The 26522-nt window shown below is 37.2% G+C and overlaps 1 protein-coding gene across 3 annotated transcripts; it reads left to right on the top strand.

Moving 5' to 3' along the window:
* The first annotated feature begins 111 nt into the window (after window positions 1–111).
* Window positions 112–26148, top strand: SLC33A1 (solute carrier family 33 member 1). Of its 3 annotated transcripts, XM_030329751.1 has the most exons (7): window positions 120–1424; window positions 14310–14500; window positions 19994–20178; window positions 20451–20568; window positions 23006–23221; window positions 24307–24502; window positions 25848–26148. In XM_030329751.1, exons 1-6 carry the CDS (start codon window positions 650–652, stop codon window positions 24472–24474), a joined length of 1653 nt encoding a protein of 550 aa, XP_030185611.1. In that variant the 5' UTR covers window positions 120–649; the 3' UTR covers window positions 24475–24502; window positions 25848–26148. The 3 variants fall into 3 exon arrangements, with proteins under 3 accessions (XP_030185612.1, XP_030185611.1, XP_030185610.1); XM_030329750.1 differs by having other exon boundaries at window positions 121–1424; window positions 24307–26148; XM_030329752.1 differs by lacking the exons at window positions 14310–14500; window positions 20451–20568 and having other exon boundaries at window positions 112–1424; window positions 24307–26148.
* Window positions 26149–26522: the final 374 nt, after the last annotated feature.

The following is a 26522-nucleotide window of genomic DNA, read 5'->3' as shown; positions in this document are numbered from 1 at the left end:
CATGCGCTCACAGAGCAGAGCGCGCGCTGCGCCCCGCCCAGGCCTCAAAGTGCTCCAGCGTTAATCCTCCCATGAGGTCCCGATCGCCTGAGTTTCGGGTTCCTACCAATGGTTGTTTCCGAACTCGGTCTCGGCAGCATGCCCTGATCGGCTTGCTCTGGAGGCGGGGACAGGACTCATTTGAGCCTAGGACCACTTCCTGAGGCTCAACGCAGGAAGTTACCTGATCTCGCTGGAGTCCTGTAGAGAAAGTGCTGTCAGCTGCAGTGGTGGCGGCGAGAACTGGAGGTGGGTCGGGAGACTGGCCGTTCGGTCTCGCTGAAGCTAAGGGCCCGTTTCCATCGTGGCACCACGGCCCTCTCCTCCAGCCTCGAGCCCGGCGCGGATGCCGGGGGGACTCCTTCAGGCACCTTGACGCCGTTGCGAGGGCCACCTACCTGGGCATCGCCTGGGTCTCCAGCCAGGGGACTGGCTCCTGGGTTCAGTACTCGGGGCCACTGTAAGAAGTGCCCTTATCGCCCCTCGCTTTGTCCTCCTCCCTGAACCATCGAGGCCCTGGTCCAGAGCGACAGCCTTGGACCCGGGGCTAGGAGGATCCAAGACGCTCAGTCCCGGCACCCCACAGACGGGGCTTTGCATCGTCTCTGATATGTCACCCACCATCTCCCACAAGGACAACAGTCGGCAACGACGCCCAGGGACTTTCAACCACTCTCTGGATATGAAGAGCGGTCCTCTGCCGCCAGGCGGCTGGGAGGACAGCCATCCGGAATTGGTGGGTGGGGAAGGGGACAAAGAAGCTCTTTTGCGGGATACCGGCACTGGTGACTTCTCAAAACCCCCACGGAGCTGCCGGGCGGAATTAAGCAGCATTTTGCTGTTGCTTTTTCTTTACGTGCTTCAGGGCATTCCACTGGGCCTGGCAGGAAGCATCCCACTCATTTTGCAGAGCAAAAATGTTAGCTATACAGATCAAGCTTTCTTCAGTTTCGTCTTTTGGCCCTTCAGTCTCAAATTGCTCTGGGCCCCGTTGGTTGATGCAGTTTACTTTAGGAACTTTGGTCGTCGCAAATCTTGGCTTGTCCCTACACAGTATATACTGGGACTGTTCATGATATATTTGTCCACTCAGGTGGACCATTTGCTCGGAAACACTGATGGCAGAACCCCAGATGTGATTGCTCTCACTGTGACATTCTTTTTGTTTGAATTCCTGGCCGCCACTCAGGACATCGCTGTGGATGGTTGGGCGTTAACTATGTTATCCCGGGAAAACGTGGGTTATGCTTCCACTTGCAATTCAGTGGGCCAGACAGCGGGCTACTTTTTGGGCAATGTTTTGTTTTTGGCCCTTGAGTCTGCCGACTTTTGTAACAAATATTTGCGCTTTCAGCCTCAACCCAGGGGAATCGTTACTCTTTCAGGTAGTGTATTTAAAACTATTACGCGGTGAGGATTATTTTACGTTTACGAATCCTTTTGACAGAGGGTGTGACGTTGAAGGGAATCTCATAATTTAATTTACTGGAGATGATTTGGGGGGAGATTACCCGAGGTTAAGTTTTCTACTAAAATGAGCTTGAGCCAGAATGACTACATCAGAGCAGTCATAATGGATGAATACTGGGCAATGAGCAGGGAGAGGTAGCTCATCCCAATAACATCGTTGTGTAATGGCAAACAAAACTCTCAAGCCTAGGGAGCTGCTGACACTTGACTAACACACAGATGCACATTTTTTTTAAAGTTTGGCTAGTGTGAAGGCATGAATCCAGCCTGATTCCTGTGGTTCACATTTCCCTTTTCTCTTTTGTTGGATTGAGATTTCTAGTTCCTTGCTTTCTGGTTCATTTCTGCCTCTACTCTTATACCAAGAGCCCTCTTCTAGCCTTCTGGTGAATAGAATAGGGTTAATTTATTCATCATTAATGAGTTGGCTGAGTGACAGAGTTCTGAGGGCCTCCTGTGAATTAAGCAGAGTCCAACCCACAGAGATGGGAGAAGTGAACATTTAAGGGGAGCTCAGGGTTGCCAGCCACTAACTGCTTGTGAGAGTCAGGATTCAAACTGCAGCTTAACAGTTGACCCTGTTGAATTATAAGCTTCCATGAGGTGGATAAGTGGAATTCTGGAATGCACAACACCAGGTGTGGAGACTGGGTTTGGGAGATGAGAGAAAAGTTGTGACCTAATTAGTAAGATTTTTTTTTTGAATTGCTAATAAGAGTTTGAAGTTTATTCAGTAAGCAATTTTGTGTAAGTTCTACAAAATTTCCCTATTTCTTCATGAGTAAAATACATGTCCCTGGAAAGTTTTCTTTTCTTTTCTTTTCTTTTCTTTTCTTTTCTTTTCTTTTCTTTTCTTTTCCCTTCTCTTTTCCTTTCTTTTCTCTTTCATTTTTTTTTAAAGCTGTCCTAACAATTAGGAAACAGAAGTAAAATTATCAATAGTAGGAATAACCAACATCAGGAATATGGTATTACCAGAATTCCTCATTCTGGTAATGATGACGGATTTCAGAGATTCTCTTGAGATTTAAGCAGTTAAACTTTCTCTCATCTTCCCAGTACTAACTTAGAGATTCCTAACAGTGGAAATGTCAGGGGTAATTGTGTGGTGAGGGAAGTGTAAGGGTTGTGTAATAAATTTAGGGAGTGTGGAGGATGGAGGGATTCACAACTGCACTACTCATCTCTTGAAATCTTACACACTCCCTCTGTACCCATAGGCCCTATAAAGGACCCTCTTTTCTTTTTTTTTTAACATGTATTTATTTATTTATTTAGACAGAGTGTGAGCAGGGGGAGGGGCAGAGAGAGGGAGACCTAGAATCTGAAGCAGGTTCCAGGCTCTGAGCTGTCAGCACAGAGCCTGACGTGGGGCTTGAAGTCACAAACCTTGAGATTATGACCTGAGCTGAAGCTGGACACCTAACAGACTGAGCCAACCAGGTGCCCCAGGGACCCCTTTTCTACCTCCTCAATTTGCGAGTGAGCTACTACTACTGATGAAATGATCATTATACTTTTTCTTAGTTGGTTTGAGGCCAAAAATGGTTGAGAGATATTGCTTTGAGCTTAAACAGATTTGTCTCCAAGTGTTCTGGAGTCCCGCTTCTGCTCTCTGGATAATTCTCTGCCTAGAAATACTTTATGAGTCCATTGTATTAGCACCTTACTGCCTTTTGTGCATCATTTCATTTGGTACTGGGACTGTTCATGTCATCAGGAAGGACTAATGAAATGATGTGTTACTTAACATGGAAAAGCCTCAGAAGAGAAATCAAGATTTTAGAGGCTGTGGAAAATAAATTACTAACTAGGCAAATTAGTGCTTTTAAGTATAAGAGTGGTTGATAAAACATCATTCCAGGAATGCCATTATGCATTCAGGAGCCATGTTAATTTTATCTTTTCTTGGCCACAACTCTTCCGCAATGGGAAGATCAGAATTGTGCTGCCATTGGATTTTTTATTTACACTGATTTGTTATTTTGAATAGCGGTTTGTTCTGTGGAATTTGAACTTTGATATCCAGAAAATTGTAAAAATAGCTTACTTTTTTTTTTAATTTTTTTTTAACGTTTATTTATTTTTGAGACAGAGAGAGACAGAGCATGAATGGGGGAGGGTCAGAGAGAGAGGGAGACACAGAATCCGAAACAGGCTCCAGGCTCTAAGTGGTCAGCACAGAGCCCGACGCGGGGCTCGAGCTCACGGACCGGGAGATCATGACCTGAGCCGAAGTCCGACTGAGCCACCCAGGCGCCCTGCTTACTTTTTAATTTAACGTTTTCTGTCTGTAGTAGAAGACGTGTTTAGTTCAAACACTTAAGAGTTAAAGTGTTAAGAGTTAAGAGTTGAAGAGTTTTCATTCACTTTTTTATTATTGTACATATCATATTTATAGTTTTGATCTTTCTGGAATGTAGTAGCAGTATAACTAAAAAAAAAAATGTGTTTTTTTGGAATTTTAAGAGCATAGAAGGAATCCTGAAGGAAATAAAATTGCTTAGTTATTAAAAGAAGAGCCAAACACTGAGGCAGATGTTTAGAAAAATCAGATAATTACAAGGAGGCATAATTATTTTTTAGAATTTTAAAATACATTCTCTGATTAAGACTTTGTTTTGAGTTACAGATAAATAGAAATGGAATATATTGAGAAAATCCAGTTTTTGCCATTTAGAAAGCAGCAATCTAAATAATAAATTTAGAACATGAAGGATAAGATGAGAATGGAATCCTTTGGAAACAAAGACTTGATTATGCAGAGGTTGGCTTTTTGGCCCCTTCAGGGATCCAAGGCAGTCCTGAACTCAGAAGTGAGCTTTTACTGTCCTGCCCTGTTTGGTTTTCAAGGATTTGGGGGATCCAAAAGAGACATCCTTTTAAGTTAGAACAGATGATGAAAGTAACCCAGAAAAACACGGGGATTGGAACATAGTTTTATGACTTGAAAAGATTGTATATTTTAATTTCTTCTCTTTCTTTTTTTTTTTTTTTTTTTGTAATTTAGATTCTGATTTGTATTTGTGGAAACTGATATTTTTAATTGAGGTAAAATTGTTATATAATAATATTAGTTTCAGGTGTACAGCATAATTCAATTTTTGTATGTACTACACAGTGTTCAACAGTAAATCTAGTTACCATCTCAATTCATTCCTATAGATAAAGAAACTAGGTCAAGCGCCTAGTTGGAGGTAGAGATACAGGATTCCCCCCACTATCTGAACATAGAGCATTCTTAGGAAACTTGAAAGCCAAATCGTGTAAAGCAGAGTATCCACACTTTCTTTTACAAAAGACTTAACTAGTGTCTTTCTTATAGTTGTTAGGAAACTAGGAAGAAACCTCAGGAAAAACCTTAAAACCTAAACACAATTTGTGCTGATTGGGCTCTTCTACTAGAGAAAAGTAGCACTCTGACTGCTGATGTCTAAAAACATCAGCCCAATCAGCCCTCTTCTGGAACGTCTGATGGTCTAGAAATGACAGATTAAAATTTTTTTGTTTTTTTAAGTAACGTGTAGCATTTATTCACTCAGTGCCTATTTGGTGCTAGCGATATGATAGGTGTTAAAATTTGATGAATAAGACCTGGAAATTCTCTGCTCCCAGGGAATTTGTAATGGGAATTTACAAACCAAAATGATGGACAGTGGAAGTGAATCAAGTGAGTTGGTACAGGATGTATGGTTTGGAGGGGAGAGTGGTAACCTGAAAAACTCATGCCCATGTAAAGATGCAAGTTTCAATTTCAATAAACTCTTGTCTTGTGGCAATAGGATCCTACAATTGCTGGATCTTATCAGTGTTCAGAGAAACTAGAAATCCCTTTTTTATTTTGTCATTTAAAAAATGATTAATTAGATTCATATGAATTCTGTCTTTAGGCCAGATCCAATCTGTGAACTGGTAGTTGCAACCCATTCCTCTAGAAGCAGTGGTAACAACAATGAATAGAAGAAGTGTTTGGGATAGGGAGCAAGGTATTTGAGTTTGGGCAGGAAGCAGATTAGTCTGATACTGGAGAAGAGAGCTAAACACATTTAGAGCTTATGGATTGGTTTGTCTATAGGTAGGTATGCGCAGAGGAGTCAATCAGAAAAAATAAAGGAAATGTTTTGAAAAAAATGATGCTGAAAGAAAACTAATCAAACTGGCAATGAATATAGTTAAAACAGTATTTGTAAAATACTCCTTTGAACTAGAAGTGAGTAGGACCAATTAATTCTTACTTAGTGACAAATTTCTTTGCTTTCTGAAACAGGACTCATTAATATATTTTGTGTGACTAGAAATGCTATTTAGAATGTGGACAGGACCAACTCACCCACTTCTAGATAGACCAGTTATTTTTAAATAGGCTGTAGTACATTCTTTAGCATATATATCTAGACTTAAAATATTTTCCTGCATTTTCAAAAGATAAAACTGTGGAGGTGGAGAACAGATAGGCAGTTGCTAGGGATGGTGGGTGAGGAAAAGGTGACTATAAGTGAGTGACAGCATGAGGGAGTTTTGGGGAGTGATAGAAATGTTCCATATCTTGATTATGGTGGTAGTGATTTAAAGTTTATAGAACTGTACACCAAAAAATGTTAGGTTTACTGTATAATCATTTAAAAAGTAATATTTATGGGCACCTGGGTGGCTCAGTCCGTTAAGGCATTGGACTTCGGCTCAGGTCACAGATCTCATGGTTCGTGAGTTTTAAGTCCCACGTTGGGCTCTGTGCAGACAGCTCAGGGCCTGGAGCCTGCTTCAGATTCTGTGTGTCCCTATCTCTCTGCCCTTCCCTGCTCGCACTCTGTCTCTTTTCAAAAATAAATAAGCATTAAAAAAACTAAAAAGTGGGGCGCCTGGGTGGCGCAGTCGGTTAAGCGTCCGACTTCAGCCAGGTCACAATCTCGCGGTCCGTGAGTTCGAGCCCCGCGTCAGGCTCTGGGCTGATGGCTCAGAGCCTGGAGCCTGTTTCCGATTCTGTGTCTCCCTCTCTCTCTGCCCCTCCCCCGTTCATGCTCTGTCTCTCTCTGTCCCAAAAATAAATAAACGTTGAAAAAAAAATTAAAAAAAAAAATTAAAAAGTAATATTTATAAAAAGTAAAAAAAAAAAAAAAAATCCTTGAGATTAGTCCCTTTTTGCCTTGAATGGAACACGTCCATAAATCTGATGGATCATACATCTCCATACACACAAATTGAGCAGATTTGAACTTATTTTCTTTTTTTTTTTTTTTTTTTAATTTTTTTTTCAACGTTTATTTATTTTTGGGACAGAGAGAGACAGCATGAACGGGGGAGGGGCAGAGAGAGAGGGAGACACAGAATCGGAAACAGGCTCCAGGCTCTGAGCCATCAGCCCAGAGCCCGACACGGGGCTCGAACTCACAGACCGCGAGATCGTGACCTGGCTGAAGTCGGACGCCTAACCGACTGCGCCACCCAGGCGCCCCTTGAACTTATTTTCAAATGTTAGGATGCTAGTAATAAAGTGACATAAGTGGAGGAACACTGGAGATAGTAGATTCAGGAGGGATTAGATATTAAAAACCGGAGCCCACACCCCAGAAAGGTCTTACGAGCCTTTTTTCTTTTTAAAACAAGGCAAAGCTGTGCTTTTTTTGTTCAGTAAAGAATTCTGGGATTGATTTTGTATGGAAAAGTCAATTTAGAAAATACACTCTAAACCAAAAAAATATTTGATTTTATTTGGCATATATTTTACTCTGAATTTCACTTCTGATTTTATTGAAATTTATGTAGAGACCAATTGAATTAGTCTTTACTATAAATTTATTAATGAAAGAATCATAGAACCTCACTAATTACTGGCAGTTTCCTACCTTCATTTAGTGTTCCTGAAAAGTATAATTTGAGAAAGCAAAAGAGACTTACCTTATAAAAGATGTTCTTTTCCTAGAAAATGAAAAAAAATATATATATAAAGCCCCCTATTTCACCTGGTTTTTTGTTTGTTTTTTAAAGACACAATCTTGGGTAAATCTGGCATTTTATACATGATCTTTCTTTAGTTTTTTTTTAATGATTTTGTTTTTAAGTAATCTCTACACCCAATGTGGGACTCAAACTCACAACCCTGAAATCAAGAGTCACATGCTCTACCAAATGAGCCAGGCAGGTACCTCTGTACATGTTCTTTAATTTCATTCTTTTAAAAAATTCATATCCTTTAATTTGGGCTTTTTATTTTACATTGTATATACTATATTAGTATAGGAGGTCACAAGAATAAAATTTATACATGAGTGTGCATGCTGTAACTTTAAAGAATGGGGTACATATTCAAAAAGCAAGATATTAGTTACCTTCCACCATTTCTATTCCTTGGTTTGGTGTTATCTATTATTATTATTTTTTAAATTTCATTCTTTCCCTTCACTTTTGAACACAGTCCTTACTGGCTGAAGTCCAATGGTGATCAATTAAAACTACAGAATAAGTGATTTCAACATACCTAAAGACTTTTTTGATTGCTTTATATTATCTTGCATTTGAGACCTATATTTCTTATTCCTACCCCAGTTTTATAATTTTTGCTTCCTTAAAAAAACAAAAAAGAAAGAATCTTTGTGTTCTTAAATTTCCCATTTAAAAAAAATTTTTAATTTTAAAATAATTATAGATTCACAGTAGGTTGCAAAGAAATGTTTAAGGAAATCCCATGCACCCTTCCCTAGCCTCTTCCATTAACATCTTACATAACTACAGTACAATCTCAAAACCAAGAAATTGACATTGGTGCAATCCATACCACTATTCAGATTTTACCAATTATACATGTACTCATTTGTGTTTGCTTTTATGTGTGTGCACGTGAGTAGCTCTGTGTAATTTCATCATGTGTAGCCTTGCATCACCACCATCACCACAATGAAGATACTCAAATATACCATCACAAGACTCCTTTGTGTTGCCTGTTTATAGCTATACCCATTTCCTCCTCTCCATCCCTAACCCCTGGAAGCTACTAATCTGTTTTCCATCTTTATAACTATGTTATTTCAGAAATGTTATGCAAATGAAATCATTTGATACATGTTCTTTGGAGATTAGCTCTCTTCACTTAGCATAATTTCTTTGAGGTTCATCCAGATTGGTGCGTGTATCAGTGATCTGTTGCTTTTTATTGGTGAGAAGTATTCCATTTGTTAGACATACCATGGTTTATTTCACCACTCATCCATTGAAGGGGATTTGAGTAGTTTCCAGTTTGGGGCTATTTTTATGTGAAAATAAGTCTTCATGACTCTGAGATGAATGCCCACATATGCAAACGCTGGTTTCTGGTAAGTCCATTTTTATTTCGAAAGAAAGTGTCAATTTTTTTTCCAGATTGGCATGGATACACCATTTTGTCTTCCTACCAGAAATATATGAATGATTCTGTTTCTCTATCCTTGTCAGCATTTGATGTTATCATTATTTTTAATTTAAGCTATTCGAATGTACTCTGCATCTCATGTGGTAGTTTGGAATGTTCGTTGTCTACTGTTTTATAAATGTCTAAATTCAGCTTACAAAAAATGATTTACGGGTGTCAAGATACAGGTTAAACAAAAGCTGAATGCAAGAACCTATCATAGCATCAGAGTAGAGATATATGTATATGTGTAAAATAGATTTTGTGCCTGACCAGAACATATTTTAAAAAATTAAAAGAGTGATTCACTTCCATCCATTCAGTGATAGAGGCCCAGAGTTAGCATGAGATGGGAGCATTGAATCTATTGGCTTCTCAGCCTCAGCCTTGAACCTTGGGCTGAGTTTGAGCCCAAATGTTGGGACAAGATGGCTCAAAATAGCAAGATAGCTGCTTAATCCAATGCTTGATTGGATCTCTTCTACCCCAGAGGAAAATCTAATACTGGAGTTAATGAAAAGGTATGTGATCTCAAACATGGCTTCATTTTCCTAATGGGTTAGGAAAACTAAGGGATTAGGAAGGTTTCAAAATCTGCTTTGTATTTTGAGTTTTGCATTACATTGCTGTCTTTTAAAAAGCCTAATCCCCAAATCAGATATGACTATATTGTATAATCAAATAATATTTTCTGGGAGGGCTCTACGACAGCATGGATATTTTGAGCAAATGTTTCAGAGAGAGATTTGTGGCATAGAAAGGTCAGTTTCCGCTAAGAATCAGGTGGTGACCCAGGGCCAAATACACTATTTCTATTTCAGTTTCCTGCCCTGTGAAAATGAGAGCATTGGACTGGATAATGGGTGTCTATAGTCCCTTCATGCTCTAACGTGTGAAATAGAGAGCTGTGCCAAAAGCAAGAAGGTGAAAGGAAGGCCTGACATTTAGAACAAAGTTGAAGTTTTGCTTTCCTGTCACTGACTTCTGAAGGACTTAAGTTAACTTCCATAGTATGAGAGTTGGAGAATCTCATCTGAGACAAGGATGGTTGTATCAGACAATATTACTTAATTCTTCTATTTCTTCTGATGGTGGCAGAGTGAATCTACACCTAGTCCTAAATTGTCTGGAGACCTAGTCCAAAGCCTTGAAAATGTAAAAGCTTTTGAAGTCTGATATTTTATCTCAAAAATTCTTGGAAATTTTGCCATCCTTGGTTTTTTTGTTTTTTTTTGTTTTTGTTTTTTGTTTTTGTTTTTTTTTTTTTCCATTGAAAAGGCTTTCCTTTAGAGGCGCCTAGGTGGCTCAGGCGGTTGAGCATCTGAATTCAGCTCAGGGCATGATCTCACAGTTTGTGGGTTCGACCCCACATTGGGCTCGTGGCTGTCAGCCTGTCAGCACAGAGCCCCCCTTCAGAATCCTCTGTCCCTTTCTCTCTCTGCCCCTTCTCCACTTTCTCTCTCTTTCTCTCAAAAACAAAAAAAAGGCTTCCCTCTAAACTGTTGAGTAAAATGAATTATTTAGGAAGATGTACCATGTTTATTTATTCTGTGGCTTTGCATACCCTTTGCCATACTGCCATATGGGGAGATTGGAAGAGAGGACGGGGAATACAAGTAGCCAGATTAAAGGAGTATACTGAAGAATCTATGTTCCAGACTTCATGGACCTAAAATGGGTATCTTCTCAGGCATATCTGATTGATATGAAAGAGCCTAATTGCTGTAGATAGGTGTATCTGAGCATCTGGGTAGTAAAATGAGAGATATTATTGCTGTAGAATCAGATCTAGTTTAGACACACCTCTGGCACTTTGTGGACTGCGATCCTGTTTCATTGTGTATAAAGTGAGAATAAGGGGCGCCTGGGTGGCTCAGTCGGTTGAGCGTCCGACTTGGCTCAGGTTAAGATCTCGCAGTAGACGAGTTCTAGCCCTGCGTCAGGCTCTGTGCTGACAGCTCAGAGCCTGGAGCCTGCTTCTGATTCTGTGTCTCCCTCTTTCTCTGCATCTCCCCTGCTGATGCTCTATCTCTCTCTGTTTCAAAAATAAAGACAAACATTAAAAAAAAAAAATTTTTTTTTAAGTGAGAATAATACTACTTCTCTTGGAGAGCGACTTTAAGATTTATTGCACTCTCCTATGTTTTGCTTTGGCATAGTAGGCACTTATGTGCTAGGTATTTATATCCTTCTTGGTTACTGGTGAATTGGCACATGCTCTTAAATTTTGCATTTATGGGAATACTAGATAAGATTTAGTGTCCACTTCAGAATATTTTGTTTGTCCTATAGGTCTTTGCCCAAAAGTCATGTTTATGAAATATGAACATCAGCTTTGATATCTTAATCATACACACACACACACACACACACACACACATATATATGAATGAAATTTCAGTAATGAAATATTTAGATTATTTTTGGTAACAATATCTTTGCAATGGTTGGTATATCACTGTATGGATGTTCTCTAGCATCAAAGCAATGTTAATAAATAATAGCCTGTAGCCTAATGATAATTACTATTTATGGTAATTATGTTCATAAAACTTAATATATTTTCTGGCAGTGGCTAAGCCTCTTTTTCTGAGCTGTTGACTTCATTCTTCTCTCCATGTGAGCTATTGGGAAAGCCTTTGAATTAGGGCTCTGAAATGATATGTTCTCACTACTTCCTCCTTTCTATGTACTGTTATTTTATTTAGAGAGCACAAAGAAATTAGAAATAATCTTATCTGGGGGTCCTGGGTGGCTCAGTAGGTTAAGCGTCCAACTTACGCTCAGGTTGTGATCTTGTGGTTCTCGAGTTTGAGCCCCATGTCAGGCTGTGTACTAACAGCTCACAGCCTGGAGCCTGCTTCAGATTCTGTGACTCCCTCTCTGCCCATCCCCCACTTGTGCTCTGTCTCTCTCTCTCTTTGTCAAAAATAAATAAAAAACATTAGAAAAAGTAAATAAAATGGAAACCTTTGTGTTTAAGAATGTTTCATATTTTTCTTTTAACATCTAAAATTAATTATAAATTTCTCATGGTGGAAAAAAGAATTGACTCCAAAAAACAAATTTCCATGTATGTTTAAAGACTTAGTTTCTTTAATTTGCATAATTTGAATAGCATTGTGGAGACTGAATAATTAGCCAATTCTAGTGGATTCTTATTTCAACATTAACTTTTAAAAAAAATCTTTGTGCAGGCAGTGTGAAATAATTGAAAGAGTATGAAACTCCAATTCAGAAGATTTAGGTTCAAATTCTGCCTCTTAATTATTTGAGCTTTGGCAAAGATTTAAATATTCTGAGCTTCTTTTCCTCATGTGTACCCACATAATAATAATACCTGCTTTGCTTGTCTCACATGTTTGCTGTGAAAATCAAATGAGATAACAAAGAAAGAAGCATTTAAGTAATAGGGTGAGGGACGCCTGGGTGGCTTAGTCAGTAGAGCAGGAGACTCTTGATCTTAGAGTTGTAAGTTTGAGCCCCACTGGTTCCACACTGTCAGTGCAGAGCCTGCTTGGGATTCTCTCTCTCACTCTCTCCCTGTGCCCCTCCCCTGCTTGCTGTCTTTCTCTCTCTCAAAAATGAATTTAAATAATAAATAAATCTTTAAAAAAATGGTAAGGTGAAATTGGTCTAAATTTCTATATGCCTGGGGTGCCTGGGTGGCTCAGTCGGTGAAGCTTCCGACTTCAGGCTCAGGTCTTGAACTCACAGTCAGTGAGTTCGAGCCCCACATTGGGCTCTGTGCTGACAGCCCAAAGCCCGGAGCCTACTTCAGATTCTCTCTCTCTCTCTTTCTCTCTCTCTGTCTCTCTCTCTGTCTCTTTGCCTCTACCCCACTTGCACTCTGTCTCTGTCTCTCTCAAAAATAATTAAACATTTAAAAAATTTAAAAAAAGATACATAGGTAAAATGCTTAGCACATTTGTGACACATGTGCACTTAATAAATGGTGCCTCTAATACTACTATTACTTTTAATTATTATGCAGAAGCTTCCAGAAATTATTCATTCCCTGTGCTTAATTTGTTAAAAAAAAAAATGGCTAATTGCCCAGCTGTCTTTCACTGAAACAACCCAAACAGTACTCTTCATTTGTCCCCATTGTGCATGTACAAGTAATGAGGAAATTCCTTCTGTATCACACTATTGAAGCCTATTTTCCTAAACAGATAAAAACATTAGAAAGTTTAAAAATAAAAGTTGGAAAATGTAAATGAGCATCTGTTGTCTAAGTTGTCACAATTCAATAAAGAACTGAAATGGCTTCTGTGCTTAAGTATGACTTATGGGAAAAGCATACAACTCGATCTAAGGGTTGTGAGTTTGAGCCCCACGTTGGGTGTAGAGATTAAATAAATAAACAAAAAAACTTAGAAAAAATAAGTATGACTGATGGATCATATGGTATACGAAAATCATTGGTCACCCCTAGCTCACACTTTCCTTGAAGAAAATGACATGATAGACTTTGGTTTCATTCAGCCCACAAATATCTGCATTCCATTTCTTTTTCCTTGTTAGACATTGCTGTTTATTTTGTCTATATAATATATGTTCAACAGAGCCAGGACTGTTTATCTGCTATGCTTGATATGTTTGTTGCCTTGAACACCTAAGTATTGGGTTTTGTTTTTGTTTTTTTTTTTATTTTTTTTAAAAATTTTTTTTCTCAACGTTTATTTATTTTTGGGACAGAGAGAGACAGAGCATGAACGGGGGAGGGGCAGAGAGAGAGGGAGACACAGAATTGGAAACAGGCTCCAGGCTCCGAGCCATCAGCCCAGAGCCTGACGTGGGGCTCGAACTCCCGGACCGCGAGATCGTGACCTGGCTGAAGTCGGACGCTTAACCGACTGCGCCACCCAGGCGCCCCTGTTTTTTTTTTTAAACATTTAATTGTTGGGGCTCCTGGGTGGCTCAGTCGGTTGAGCGTCTGACTTCAGCTCAGGTCATGATCTCACGGTTCATGAGTTTGAGCCCTGTGTCTGGCTCTGCAGACAGTTCAGGGCCTGGAGCCTGCTTCAGATTCTTTGTCTCCCTCTCACTCTGCTCCTCTCCCATTTGTGCTTTGTCTTTGTCTCTCTCTCAAAAATAAATATTAAAAAAAAAACCCACTTAATTGAAGTAAAGTTGTATACAGAATTATTTAGTATCAACGCAGATATGTCAGTTCAAAAGTTAGTTAACAGGAGTGCCAGTTGAGCGTCCAACCAGCTCACTTCACGATCTCATGAATTATGAGTTTGAGCCCCGCATGGGGCTCTGTGCTGACAACTCAAAAGCCTGGAACCTGTGCTTATTCTGTGTCTCCTTTCTCTCTGCCCCTCCCATGCTCACACTCTGTCTCTCTCTCTCTCTCTCTTAAAAATAAATAAACAAAAAAAGTTAATAGATTTTAACTTTTTAATTTCAGATTTCCTTTTTTTCTGGGGAACTGTATTTTTGATAACAACAACTCTAGTTGCCCTTCTGAAAAAAGAAAACAAAGAAGTATCAGTAGGAAAAGAAGAAACTCAAGGGATCACAGATACTTACAAGCTGCTTTTTGCAATTGTAAAAATGCCAGCAGTTCTGACCTTTTGCCTTCTGATTCTAACTGCAAAGGTAAGAGATTTATAGAGCAAAATTTACCACTCTGCTAGAATTACCAATATCATGGAATATTTCCTTTGCCTTTTCATATCGTAAGTCCCTTCCTGCTACTATTAGAATTTAACAATATAAAGCAGTATTTTCTGTTTATTAAATTTGTTTTAAAAGGCGTGATGATATAAAATGTAATTTCAAAGTAAGCTAACTCTCTTGGGATCTTGAAAAGAATTATACCAATTTGAAATACTTCTAATAGGGGCGCCTGGGTGGCGCAGTTGGTTGAGCGTCCGACTTCAGCCAGGTCACGATCTCGCGGTCCGTGAGTTCGAGCCCCGCGTCAGGCTCTGGGCTGATGGCTCAGAGCCTGGAGCCTGTTTCCGATTCTGTGTCTCCCTCTCTCTCTGCCCCTTCCCCATTCATGCTCTGTCTCTCTCTGTCCCAAAAATAAATAAACACTGAAAAAAAAAATTAAAAAAAAAAGAAATACTTACTAATAAATGTGAAATTTTATCTAATGAATGATATTATTGCTTGGCATGGAAATGAATGCCTTGAAAAAAATAATAGTTCACTACTGTTACAATGAACATACATTTAGTATCAAAAGTATTATAATTATTTACATAGAATGTGATCTACAAAGATATGGAAATATATAAGCATTAGAAATCTATTTAAAAATCAGTTGACTTATTTTTTTTAATGTTGGAAAGAAATATACCATAAATAAATGGGCATTTTGGTGACTTTTATTTTATTCTTTATGTTTTCTGTATTAAGATGTCCTAATTTTATAGTCCAAAAACATTTTTAAAGATATTATGCTAGAGGAAAGGTAAGTATATTTTGTTATAGTGAAATATTGGTAGTGTTAGAATTAATATTCCTAGAATCTGAAATCAGTTATAGGAGTTTCATATTACATATTTAAAGCTATCTACATAAACAGTTTATAGGTGTCTTTTGACACTCCTGAAGTAAAATCTGGAGCCTCATTGTTTTTGAAATAGTGAGGGTTACATTTTAAGGAAATGTAACCTAATAGGGAGGGTTACATTTTAAGGAAACATTGGGAAGTTTAAACTTAAGATTCAACTTTAGGAAATAATGAAAAGTTCAAGGAAGATATTATCTAATTACATCATTTAGAGATAATCATTGGTAACACTTTGGTATATTTTCTTCCAGCACTCTTTTTTCCATGTGTGTATACTTTACATATGTAAATATAATTAATGTTATAATCAACAAATTAATAATATAGATGTGTGTATATATATATATATGTATACACAAATATGCATGTAAATAAAAGGAATTGGATCATATAATATATATTTTTTATCTCATTTTTGTCTTATTACTCCATGTTCCTTATCATTAAATAATTTTTGAGGGGTGCCTGGGTGGCTCAGTTGGTTAAGCTTCCGACTTCGGCTCGGGTCATGATCTCATGGTTCATGAGGTCGAGTCCTGTGTCGGGCTCTGTGTTGACAACTCAGAGCCTGGAGCCTGCTTTGGATTCTGTGTCTCCCTCTCTCTCTGCCCTTCCCCACTCATGCTCTGTCTCTCTCAAAAATAAACATTAAAAAAAATTTAAAAACATTTATTTTGAAAACATACTTTTTTATACCTATGTAATTGTTATTGTATATCGATTTGCTGCAATTTACTCATTTTTCTGTTGTACATTTAATTTGCTTATTTTACTTTAATTTTTTAAAAATGTTTATTTTTGAGAGATCGCAAGCAGGGGAGGGGCAGAGAGAGAGGGGGACAGAGGATTCAAAGTGGGTTCTGTGCTGACAGCAGAGAGCCCAATGTGGGCCTCAAACTCACGAACTGTGAGATCGTGCCCTGAGCCCAAGTCAGGCACTGAACTGACTGAACCACCCAGGTGCCCCTAATTTGCTTACGTTTTTTAATTATAAAAATGCACTAGTGAATATTTTTGTGCATATACATTCTGAATATTTCCTTTCAGTAGATTCTTAAATAGGCAATTAGTGGATCAGTGAATATGATTGCTAAATTGCTTTTTAAAAGATTATAGTTATACTGTTGCCAGCAATGTATAAGAATCTTATGTCCCCCTTTTATTTTTTAAAAAAACTTTTTTTTTTTTATCTTTATTTATTTTGGGAAAGAGACAGAGTGTGAGCAGGGGAGGAGCTGAGGGGAGGGAGACACAGAATCAGAAGCAGGCTCCAGGCCCTGAGCTGTCAGCATAGAGCCCGACCTGGGGCTCCTACTCACGAACCGTGAGATCATGACCTGAGCAGAAGTCAGACGCATAACTGACTGAGCCACCCAGGCGCTCCTTATGTCCCGCTTTTAAAGTAAACCTGACCAAAAGTAACACCTCTTCTGACTTTTTTTTTTTTTTTTTAATTTTTTTCCACGTTTTTATTTATTTTTGGGACAGAGAGAGACAGAGCATGAACGGGGGAGGGGCAGAGAGAGAGGGAGACACAGAATCAGAAACAGGCTCCAGGCTCTGAGCCATCAGCCCAGAGCCCGACGCGGGGCTCGAACTCGTGGACCGCAAGATCGTGACCTGGCTGAAGTCGGACGCTTAACCGACTGCGCCACCCAGGCGCCCCTCACCTCTTCTGACTTTTAATGTCTTAGGATAGTTTTCTCTGCTTTTGAGTTTTATAATCATTGGAATATCCCATATGTATTATGTCTGGCTTCTGAATTCTTCCACTTAATGTGATATTTGTATAATTTATCCGTATTGCTATTTATCGCAACAGTTTGTTCATCTCATTGTTTATAATATTCCACTATATAAATATGCTACAATTTATTTATCCATTCTATCACCAAATATTTAGTTATTTCTACTTTTGGACCGTAGTTATTTCTACTTTTGGACTGTATTTTTATTAAAAATAAAAATAAAATATGAATATTCATAAAAAATATACATTACTTTTGGTGAACACGGATGCACATTTATGATAGGTAAATACCTAGGAATAGAATTGTGGGGTCACAAGAAATGCTTTAGTATATACTGCCAAACAGTTTTCTGAAGTGGTTGTTTCCACTTTTCCCTACCGCCAGTGGTGTAAGAGAGTTCCAGTTGCTTCACAGCCTTGAGAAGACATATTTTGTCCTTTCAAATCTAGCCTTTCTGGTGGGTGTGTAGTGGAATCCCATTTTGGTTATAATTTGCATTTCTCTGATGACTAAAGAAGTTGAGCATCTTTATATATGGTTATTGGCCATTTGAATATCCAGAGCTACCTTATTCTTTAAATTTGTAGAAGTTTTATATATGCTGGGTGTTTTGTTAGATATTTGTACTACAAATATCTCCTACTGTAGCACTTTTAAGATAGAGTAAATGTTGAAGTTAGTTTGTATATCTAATATTTACAAAGACAGTGGGTGAAATAGTGAAATCCTTTTCTGGAGTTAAGTGAAATTTCTTTGACCTTTAATTCTTCCATGGTGAAATTTGCCCTTTGGCTCCATTCCAAGAAGTTAAAGTGCATACTATTATAATTCCTTTAAAAAATGTTTTTTAGGGGGCGCCTGGGTGGCTCAGTTGGTTGAGTGTCTGACTTCGGCTCAGGTCATAATCTCACGGTTTGTGAGTTTGGGCCCTGCATCAGGCTCTGTGTTGACAGCTCAGAGGCTGGAGCCTGCTTCGGATTCTGTGTCTCCCTCTCTGCCCCTCCCCTACACGTGCTCTGTCTCTCTCTGCCTCTCAAAAATAAAGAAAACTAATAAAAAAAAAGTTTTTTAGTATTGATTCACACTTACTGAAAATTTGTTTATATAGTTGAAAGACTTCCCATATATCGTTACTCAAATCCTCTAATTGTTAACATTTAATTCCACTTTCTGTATTCTGTAGATTTGTGCTCTATCATATATTTCTTCTGAAATACTAATTTGTACATATTATGTGCCCCTTTATCCATAAATGCCTTGAGTATGTATTTCCTAAGAACAAAGGTTTTCTCTTCCAAGCCACAACTTAATTAAAAATTTAAAAAGTTTAGGGTGCCTGGGTGGCTCAGTTGGTTAAGCATCCAACTTGGGCTCAGGTCATGATTTCATGGTTCGTGAGTTTGAGCCCCGTATCAGGCTCTCTGCTCTCAGCACAGAGCCTTTTTGGATCCCCTGTCCCCCTCTGTTTCTGCCCCTCCCCCACTGATTCTCTGTCTCTCTCAAAATAAATAAATAAACTTAAAAAAATTAAAAATAAATAAAAAGGAAGAAATTTGAAATTGATATAATACTATTATCTAATCACAATCTATATCCAAATTTCACCAGTTGTCCCAATAACAGCCTGTATAACTTTACTTTTCCTGGTCAGGGCTCCAGTCCAGATCACACAGTGGATTTAGTTGGCATCAGCCTTTCTTTGTCCTTCATGACCTGATATTTTTAAAGCATACAGGCCAATTATTCTGTAGAATGGCATTCCATTTATGTGTAACTGATGTTTCTTCATATTGAGGTTCATGTTATGCAAATATTGATGACTTCAGAGAATTACATCAGGAGCCTTATCATGTCCCTTTATCCCATTAACCATTATTAACTTTGATTACTCAGATAACCCATTGTAAAGTTACTATTTTTCTTTTTGTAATTAAAAAATAATTTATGAAGAGATACTTTGAGACTCTCTAAATATCTTATTTCACCCCAAACTTTTACTCACTACTTTTAGCATTCTTACTCTGTTTGTTTTTGCTTTTTTTTTGGTTTTTTGGTTTTTGCTTTTTTAAAAATTAATCTATAATTTTTCTTCCCTCTTATTTAGCCCTTCAAGTATAATATTTTCTTGGAATTACTTTTGAAATGTTAAATATTTTTGGAAATTTTGTTATGATTAGTCAGAAATCATCAAAATGTATTTGTGTGGCAGTGATGCTTCATTTTATTTATTTTTATTAAAAAAATTTTTTTAAGTTTATTTGAGAGAGAGAGAGAGAGCATGAGTGGGGTAAGGACAGAGAGAGAGAGAGAGAGAGAATTCCAAGTAGGTTCTGTGCTGTCAGTGCAGTTCCCAATGTGGGGCTTGAACCCATGAACCATGAGATCATGACCTGAGCCAAAACGAAGAGTTGGACACTTAACCGACTGAGCCACCCAGGTGCCCCAGTGATTCTTCATTTTAGCCAGATTTTATTTGGAGTCAGTTAAAAGCTTTTTTTTTAAAACTTAAAACATAGAGATCAGTAAGTGTGGGTTTGAATGTTGTTTATTTTAAGACATTAAAGTTTTTGAAATTTAATAGTAATTACAAGCATCTGCATTTCCTAAAAGTGCTGAATTTTCAGTTGTTTTCACCAAATATTGTTAGTAGACCACAGGACAAAGTGTGCCTTCCATAATTTGATTGTTGTACCAGATAGAATAATCTATTTTCTTGTAAATCAGTAATGACATTGAGGTCTCGGAGAACTTACATATGCTTGGGGGAAAATAATTTGTAAGTTACAGATTAAAATACTTTTTGTTTTTATATTGCAGATTGGTTTTTCAGCAGCAGATGCAGTAACAGGACTGAAATTGGTAGAAGAGGGAGTACCCAAAGAACATTTAGCCTTATTGGCAGTTCCAATGGTTCCTTTGCAGATAATATTACCTCTGATTATCAGCAAATACACTGCAGGTCCCCAGCCACTAAACATATTTTACAAAGCCATGCCCTACAGGTAAACAATAAAATAAAACCTTACTATATAAGAAAGGTTAAATGAGTAATATTCGTCAGTATCATTAATGCCTGTGTGTAAAGTATATATGAAAAAGACTTGAAAAACGTCTTTAACTGCAATATCATTTATATGCACTTTTATCTCTTTTTAACTTCTTAACAGGTTTTAGATAGCAGGCTTCTTTCACATAGTAAGCATACAGATTTGTTTTTGTTACTATTTTTTAACGTTAATGGAAGTAAACTCCATGTGTCTTTCTTTGTCTATAGATTATTGCTTGGATTAGAATATGCTCTACTAGTTTGGTGGACTCCCAAAGTCGAGCATCAAGGAGGATTCCCTGTATATTACTATATCATAGTGCTGCTGAGTTACGCGTTACATCAGGTAAGTTTGCCGTGGTTTTCTCAGGAAGTAAACTGTTTTTGGCAAATAAAGAAGACATTTTTCTACAGTTGCCTTGAAATAATGATGATAAATTTTAAGACCGAAGCATGAATCTGACACTGAAGAAATTATTTAACAATGAACTTTAAACCTAGTGGCTTTTGATTTAGTGAGCTCTATTTGTAGAAAGTTTCTTCTTCATTTTTTTTGTCCATTCAACCAGTGTTTGTTACATTACAGAATTTATTCCAAAGCCAGTAATTCTGCCCTTGCTAAGTATCCCCAAGTCCGTGTGTAAACTTGGGTTCTTTATTTCTTCTATTCCACATGCCTTTTCTTTCTGAAAGTACTGAGAAATGATGGCTACTGAGCTAGAGATCCCAGGTTTTCAGTTTAGATTCTGTATTGAAAGTTATGACTGACTCTTTGTGATGTTGGAAGTTGTGTGTTAATATGCTTTCTCTTTCTTTATTAGGTATGTTTTGCCATCACTAAACTATAGACTCCCAGCAGTAAACTTTGGGACTTGACTGCAGTTATTACCAATGTATATTTAAGAGTCACTTTGGATTTTTCTCTGGAACCTAGTTTAAATTCTTTGAAAGTTGTATCTATAAATTCTTCTCTTGTTTTTTAACTTAAACCTAAAATTATGGCTACCAAGTTATCTCAATAATTTTTTGCATACAGTTCATTTAGGAGAACTCCATAATGGATCTGTCCAACTAACTGTATGTTTATTTTTAGTTATTTATTAAAAATTTTTTTAATGTTCATTTACTTATTTTGAGAGAGAGAGAGTGTGTGTGTGTGTGCTAGCAGGGGAAGGGCAGAGAGAGAGAGGGAAAGAGAAAAAGAATCCCAAGCAGGCTCCATGCTGCCAGTGCAGAGCCCAGCGCAGGGCTCAGACTCACAAACTGTGAGATCATGACTTGAGTCGAAATCAAAAGTTGGATTTTGGCACCCCAAATAACTGTATGTTTAAATAATAACTGTAAAATAATAACTGTAAAAATAAATAACTGTATGTTTAAAGAAGTACTTTAAGGAGCACCTGGGTGGCTCAGTCAGTTAAGCGGTTAAGTGTCCCACTTCAACTCAGGTCATGATCTCATGGTTCGTGAGCTCGAGCCCGAGTCAGGCTCTGTGCTGACAGCTCAGAGCCTGCAACCTGCTTCAGATTCTGTGTCTCCCTCTCTCTCTGCCCGTTCCCCCACTCAAACTATGTCTCTCTCTCTCAAAAATAAATAAAACATTAAAATTAAAGTAGTACTTTAGCTTAGTAAATGTTTCACTCTCTGTGTAAGTAAAGGAAAACTACAGTGAAGTAATCCAAAATCATTTGTTTGGCTTTGGATTTCATAAAAAAAAATTTCTAAAGTGTTGTTGATTGTTCAGACAGCCAGATGCTTTCTGGGAAAAACAGTACAATGCCACGTAAATTTGAGAAATAAATGATACATGACATAACCTCTCTTTATGTAGCATCTTAATCATTCTTTCAACAAATATTAATCGGACACCTATTCCATGCCAGGAACCATTCTAAGCACTAAAATATAACAGTGCATATCCCTGACCTTAGGGCGTTTATATCCTAAAGGCTTTCAGAGGCCTATAGTGAAAGAAACCTATTTATTTTTTGTGAAACTTAGTGTTTTCCATCTTATTTGTCTTTGGAACTCCTTTTTCTATGAACATCCCATGAAGCAGTATTCGAAGGAATGCAGTTTTGGAAACATGGTTTGTTTCCATGTTCCTAAATGGAGGGTTAATTCTTGCCTCTTAAGGAGATTTTTCTCTTTAGTTTGTCTCATGAGTTTTGTAATGTCATTTTTCTTTCATGGATATAAAATAAAATTATATACATATGTATGTATATAATTATATATTCATGTTCCTTTGGATATTTGCTTACATGTGTAGTATACATATATATATATGTATATGTATATATGATGTATTTAGAAACAGTACAAACATGGGGTTTTGCTAATTGCCATATGTATCCTTGGATGGCACCCTATTTGTCATTTTCTCTATTGCACCTTCCTTGACTACTTATTGTAGAATTAATAAGTAGACTATTAATAAGTAGAATTAGTAAGTAGACTACTTATTGTAGAATTAATATCTCATTTATTTGGTCCCCAGTAGCACAAAGTGTGTACTTCTACTTACTGTATTTCATCATAATTATTTATTTCTTATTTTCCCAGCCTAGAACAAGTTCTTCAAGGGCACTGTTGTCTTATTCATCTTTTTATTGCCATGGTCTGACCTGCCCTATAGTGGGTACTAAATAAATCTTTGTTGATTTGAGTTTAATAAGGGTCATGAAAATTAACTTTTAGGTTTGTGATTTTGATGTTCTTAATTCAGACTGTAGTTTTATAAGGTCTGATTATGCTAAAGATGTTTTATATTTTCCTTGTAGGTTACATTGTATAGCATGTATGTTTCCATAATGGCTTTCAATGCAAAGGTTAGTGATCCACTTATTGGAGGAACATATATGACCCTTTTAAACACTGTGTCCAATCTGGGAGGAAACTGGCCTTCTACAGTAGCTCTTTGGCTGGTAGACCCCCTTACAGTGAAAGAGTGTGTAGGAGCATCAAACCAGAATTGTCGAACACCTGATGCTGTTGAGGTAAGTATTTTGTAACTATAGATAAAATTAAGCTAATATTAAGATATTGATTTTCAGGGGTGTCTGACTGGCTCAGTCCATGGAGCACGTAACTCTTGATCTCAGGGTTTTAAGTTTGTGCTGCACATTGGGTGTAGAGATTACTTTAAAAAATAAAATCTTAGGGTTGCCTCGGTGGCTCAGTTGGTTAAGCATCTGACTCTTGGTTTCGGCCCAGGTCATGATCTCACGGTTCTTGAGTTTGAGCTGCACCATTGGGCTCTGTGCTGGCAGTGCATAACCTGCTTGGGATTCTCTCTCTCTCTCCCCACTCACCTGCTCACGCTTTCTCTCTCTTTCAAAATAAATAAAATAAAACTTTAAAAACTAAATAAAATCTTAAAAAAAAAGAAAGATATTTTCTTATTTTGCCTCTAGAGGTACTATGTCTTTTAAAAAAATTATGTCTGAGGGTGTCTTGGTGGCTCAGTCCGTTAAGCAAACAACTTAGGCTCAGGTCATAATCTCACAGTTTGTGAGTTCAAGCCCCATGTCAGGCTCTGTGCTGACAGCTGAGAGCTTGGAGCCTGCTTCAGATCTGTATCTCCCTCTTTCTCTGCTCCTCCCCCACTCATACTGTGTCTCTCAAAAATGAATAAATGTTAAAAAAAATTGTTTTTTTTTTAAAGTATATTTTGAAGTGTAGAGCCTGTGACTCTTGATCTCCGGGTCATGAGAGCCCCACATTGGATTCTTTAAAATATAATAATAAAAAAAAAAATAAGGGGAGCCACCCATCATGGTTCTTGAGTTCGAGCCCTGTATGTGGCTCTGTGCTGACAGCTCGGAGCCTGGAGCCTGTTTCAGATTCTGCGTCTCCCTCTCTCTGCCCCTCACTCTCTCTCTCTCTCTCTCTCTCTCTCTCTCTCTCTCTCTCTCTCAAAAATAAACAAACATTAAGAAAAATTTTTAAAAATAAACAATAATAAACAATACTTAAAAAATATTTTTTGTTAATATCTTAAATTACAAAGTAGAAACATCTAAATTGCTGAATACTTCCATTTTGAAACTGTGGAATATTTATTATAATTTTATTTTTGCAGCTTTGCAAAAAACTCGGTGGCTCATGTGTTACAGCGCTGGATGGTTATTATGTAGAATCCATCATTTGTGTTTTTATTGGATTTTGTTGGTGGTTCTTTCTTGGTCCAAAACTGAAAAAATTACAGGATGAAGGACCATCTTCATGGAAGTGCAAAAGAAGCAACTAATGCATTCACTACTGGACATTCTAGGAAGGTAACTGCAGTTTCATTTTAATTCAGACAGCTATGATAATCAGTGTACAGGAGTATAAAATGTTATTTTAAACACAGAAATTATTAATATAAAATGCCAAATGATTAAAAAATAGAGACCTCTCTGTATAGTTGATTATATTTTCCTTGCCTTGTCAATGTATTTAAAGTTTACTTAAGGTCAGGACATTGGTTCTAAAACAAGTTTTCTGGCCTTGTTATTTGATTTATATCTTTTTAATTTACTGACCAAAGTATGTTTTAACCTGCAGTGCAGTAGTCATGGGTGACAACCATGCAGTCAAGTATTGTTATCAGTACCTATCATTGAGCTATATTTAAAATTTTGGTAAAATATATTAAATAGAACAAAGCTTGATATCCAGGTACTAATTACAACTAATCTGGCCTTGTTGGCAGTTAAATCTTACTTTGAATTGCAAATTGGTTAAATTCTATGTGGAATTTGCTGAGAAGAGAATGTAGACTACTGAAATGCCTTTTTAGTTGTTACTCTTCTGACTATAACCACATTGTACTAATGAATCTGTGTTAAAAAGACTCTTATATGTATTTACTGCTTTTGTAAGCGTTAAAGATTTATAAGAAGATTATTCAAACTATTTTTTATAAAATGAAAGCTATGATTTTTAATTTAATGATTCCCCTGTTCCCCTTTTTTTGGAAGCTATTTTGATTCTGTGTTAACTTTTACCCTAAAGCTTACATATGTTTTTTGTCATAAGTGCTTCATGGCATACAGACAGCTCATGAAGGGATCCAATTTAGTGTTGTATGTATGTTCATGGCAAAGTTTTGAAAATAAAAAATGTTTTTCTTCAAGCAGTTTTTTTTATTACTGAGAGGAAAAAAAAAACAGTAAAGCTTTCTGATTAAGTAAAATGTAAATGAGTAATTTAACCATAATTTTAAAGACTAATGCTTTAGAGAGACAAAGACATTTTGTGCCTTTGACAAGTTAAATCGTGTTGTGGAAGATGGTTTCTCAATTAAGCACTTTACTAGTGAGAAAACACCTCACAATTTATATGAAATCAGGTACTGTATTTCCACTTATGAAAACACAATTATCTGTTTGTAAACTGTAATTTCCAGTGGAGGATTGGTATCCCAGGAGAATTATGCTTTTGAATACGTTAGCAACTCCTAACATATTATGTATACCCAGTAATAAGGTTCTTTGCATATTTTGTGTTGTGTATTACTCTGACTCTAGAGATTATGTAAATCCTTCCAAAGTTATAGAAAAAGAAAGATTGAGTTTTACTTAATTTTGTGTTTGTGGGAAAATACTAATTTTTGATTTTGTTAATTTTATAACATAGGTTGAATTTTAGAGTGGGTTTTTTTATAAGTAATGGAGGATAAAAATGGGTGGGAGAAAATGGCACTCAGCATCTGAAGAAAGATAGAGGCAGTGACCTCTAGAACTCATGCATTGCCATTGGAAAGCCTGTTTGGGCATCGATGCCAGATCCTGAAGAATCACCTGGAAAAACATCCTAGAAACAAGGAGGCTACACCAAACCATAGTCTACCATACTTTGTCACATGGGTTGTCCATTATCATGTATTATAACCAAAATGTTTACTTGAATAAAGAAAAAAACCCACTTAACTCTCAAATGTGAAATGTATTTTACTTTTTAATTGTTGGATTAATAAGGTCACATTGCCATAATTACCTTTCATTTCTTACCCATTCCTAAAATTTACATACTTTCAAACATACTTTGAAGTCGACAAATCTTTAATGACTTGAAGTATTAAAATATATTTTAAGCCTTTAAGGTGAAAGCTATTAATTGCATTTGCTCTAGAAATGAACAATTATTTTGGATTATAGTTGTTTGGTTATTTGGGTACATGCTTGTAATGCATACCAAAAAATGACTTCTTAATAGCTATGTGCAACTAGGTTGTATACATTGATCACTGATGGCATCTTATAAATGATCTACTTGAATCTGAGGATCTGTTGATGTTAAATTGGTAGTATT

The sequence above is a fragment of the Lynx canadensis genome, chromosome C2 (assembly GCF_007474595.2).
Source record: "Lynx canadensis isolate LIC74 chromosome C2, mLynCan4.pri.v2, whole genome shotgun sequence".
Classification (NCBI taxonomy): Eukaryota; Metazoa; Chordata; class Mammalia; order Carnivora; family Felidae; genus Lynx; species Lynx canadensis.
The sequence above is the reverse complement of the archived record's forward strand: the minus strand, read 5'-3'. Positions and strand labels throughout refer to the sequence as shown.

Bases quoted from the DNA above. Each gene is read 5' to 3' on its own strand.
- SLC33A1 (XM_030329751.1), top strand. From the start codon at position 650: ATGTCACCCACCATCTCCCACAAGGACAACAGTCGGCAACGACGCCCA. The intron at 1,425-14,309 runs GTAGTGTATTTA...TTTTAATTTCAG, and splicing joins GGGAATCGTTACTCTTTCAG to ATTTCCTTTTTTTCTGGGGA. The intron at 14,501-19,993 runs GTAAGAGATTTA...TTTATATTGCAG, and splicing joins TTCTGATTCTAACTGCAAAG to ATTGGTTTTTCAGCAGCAGA.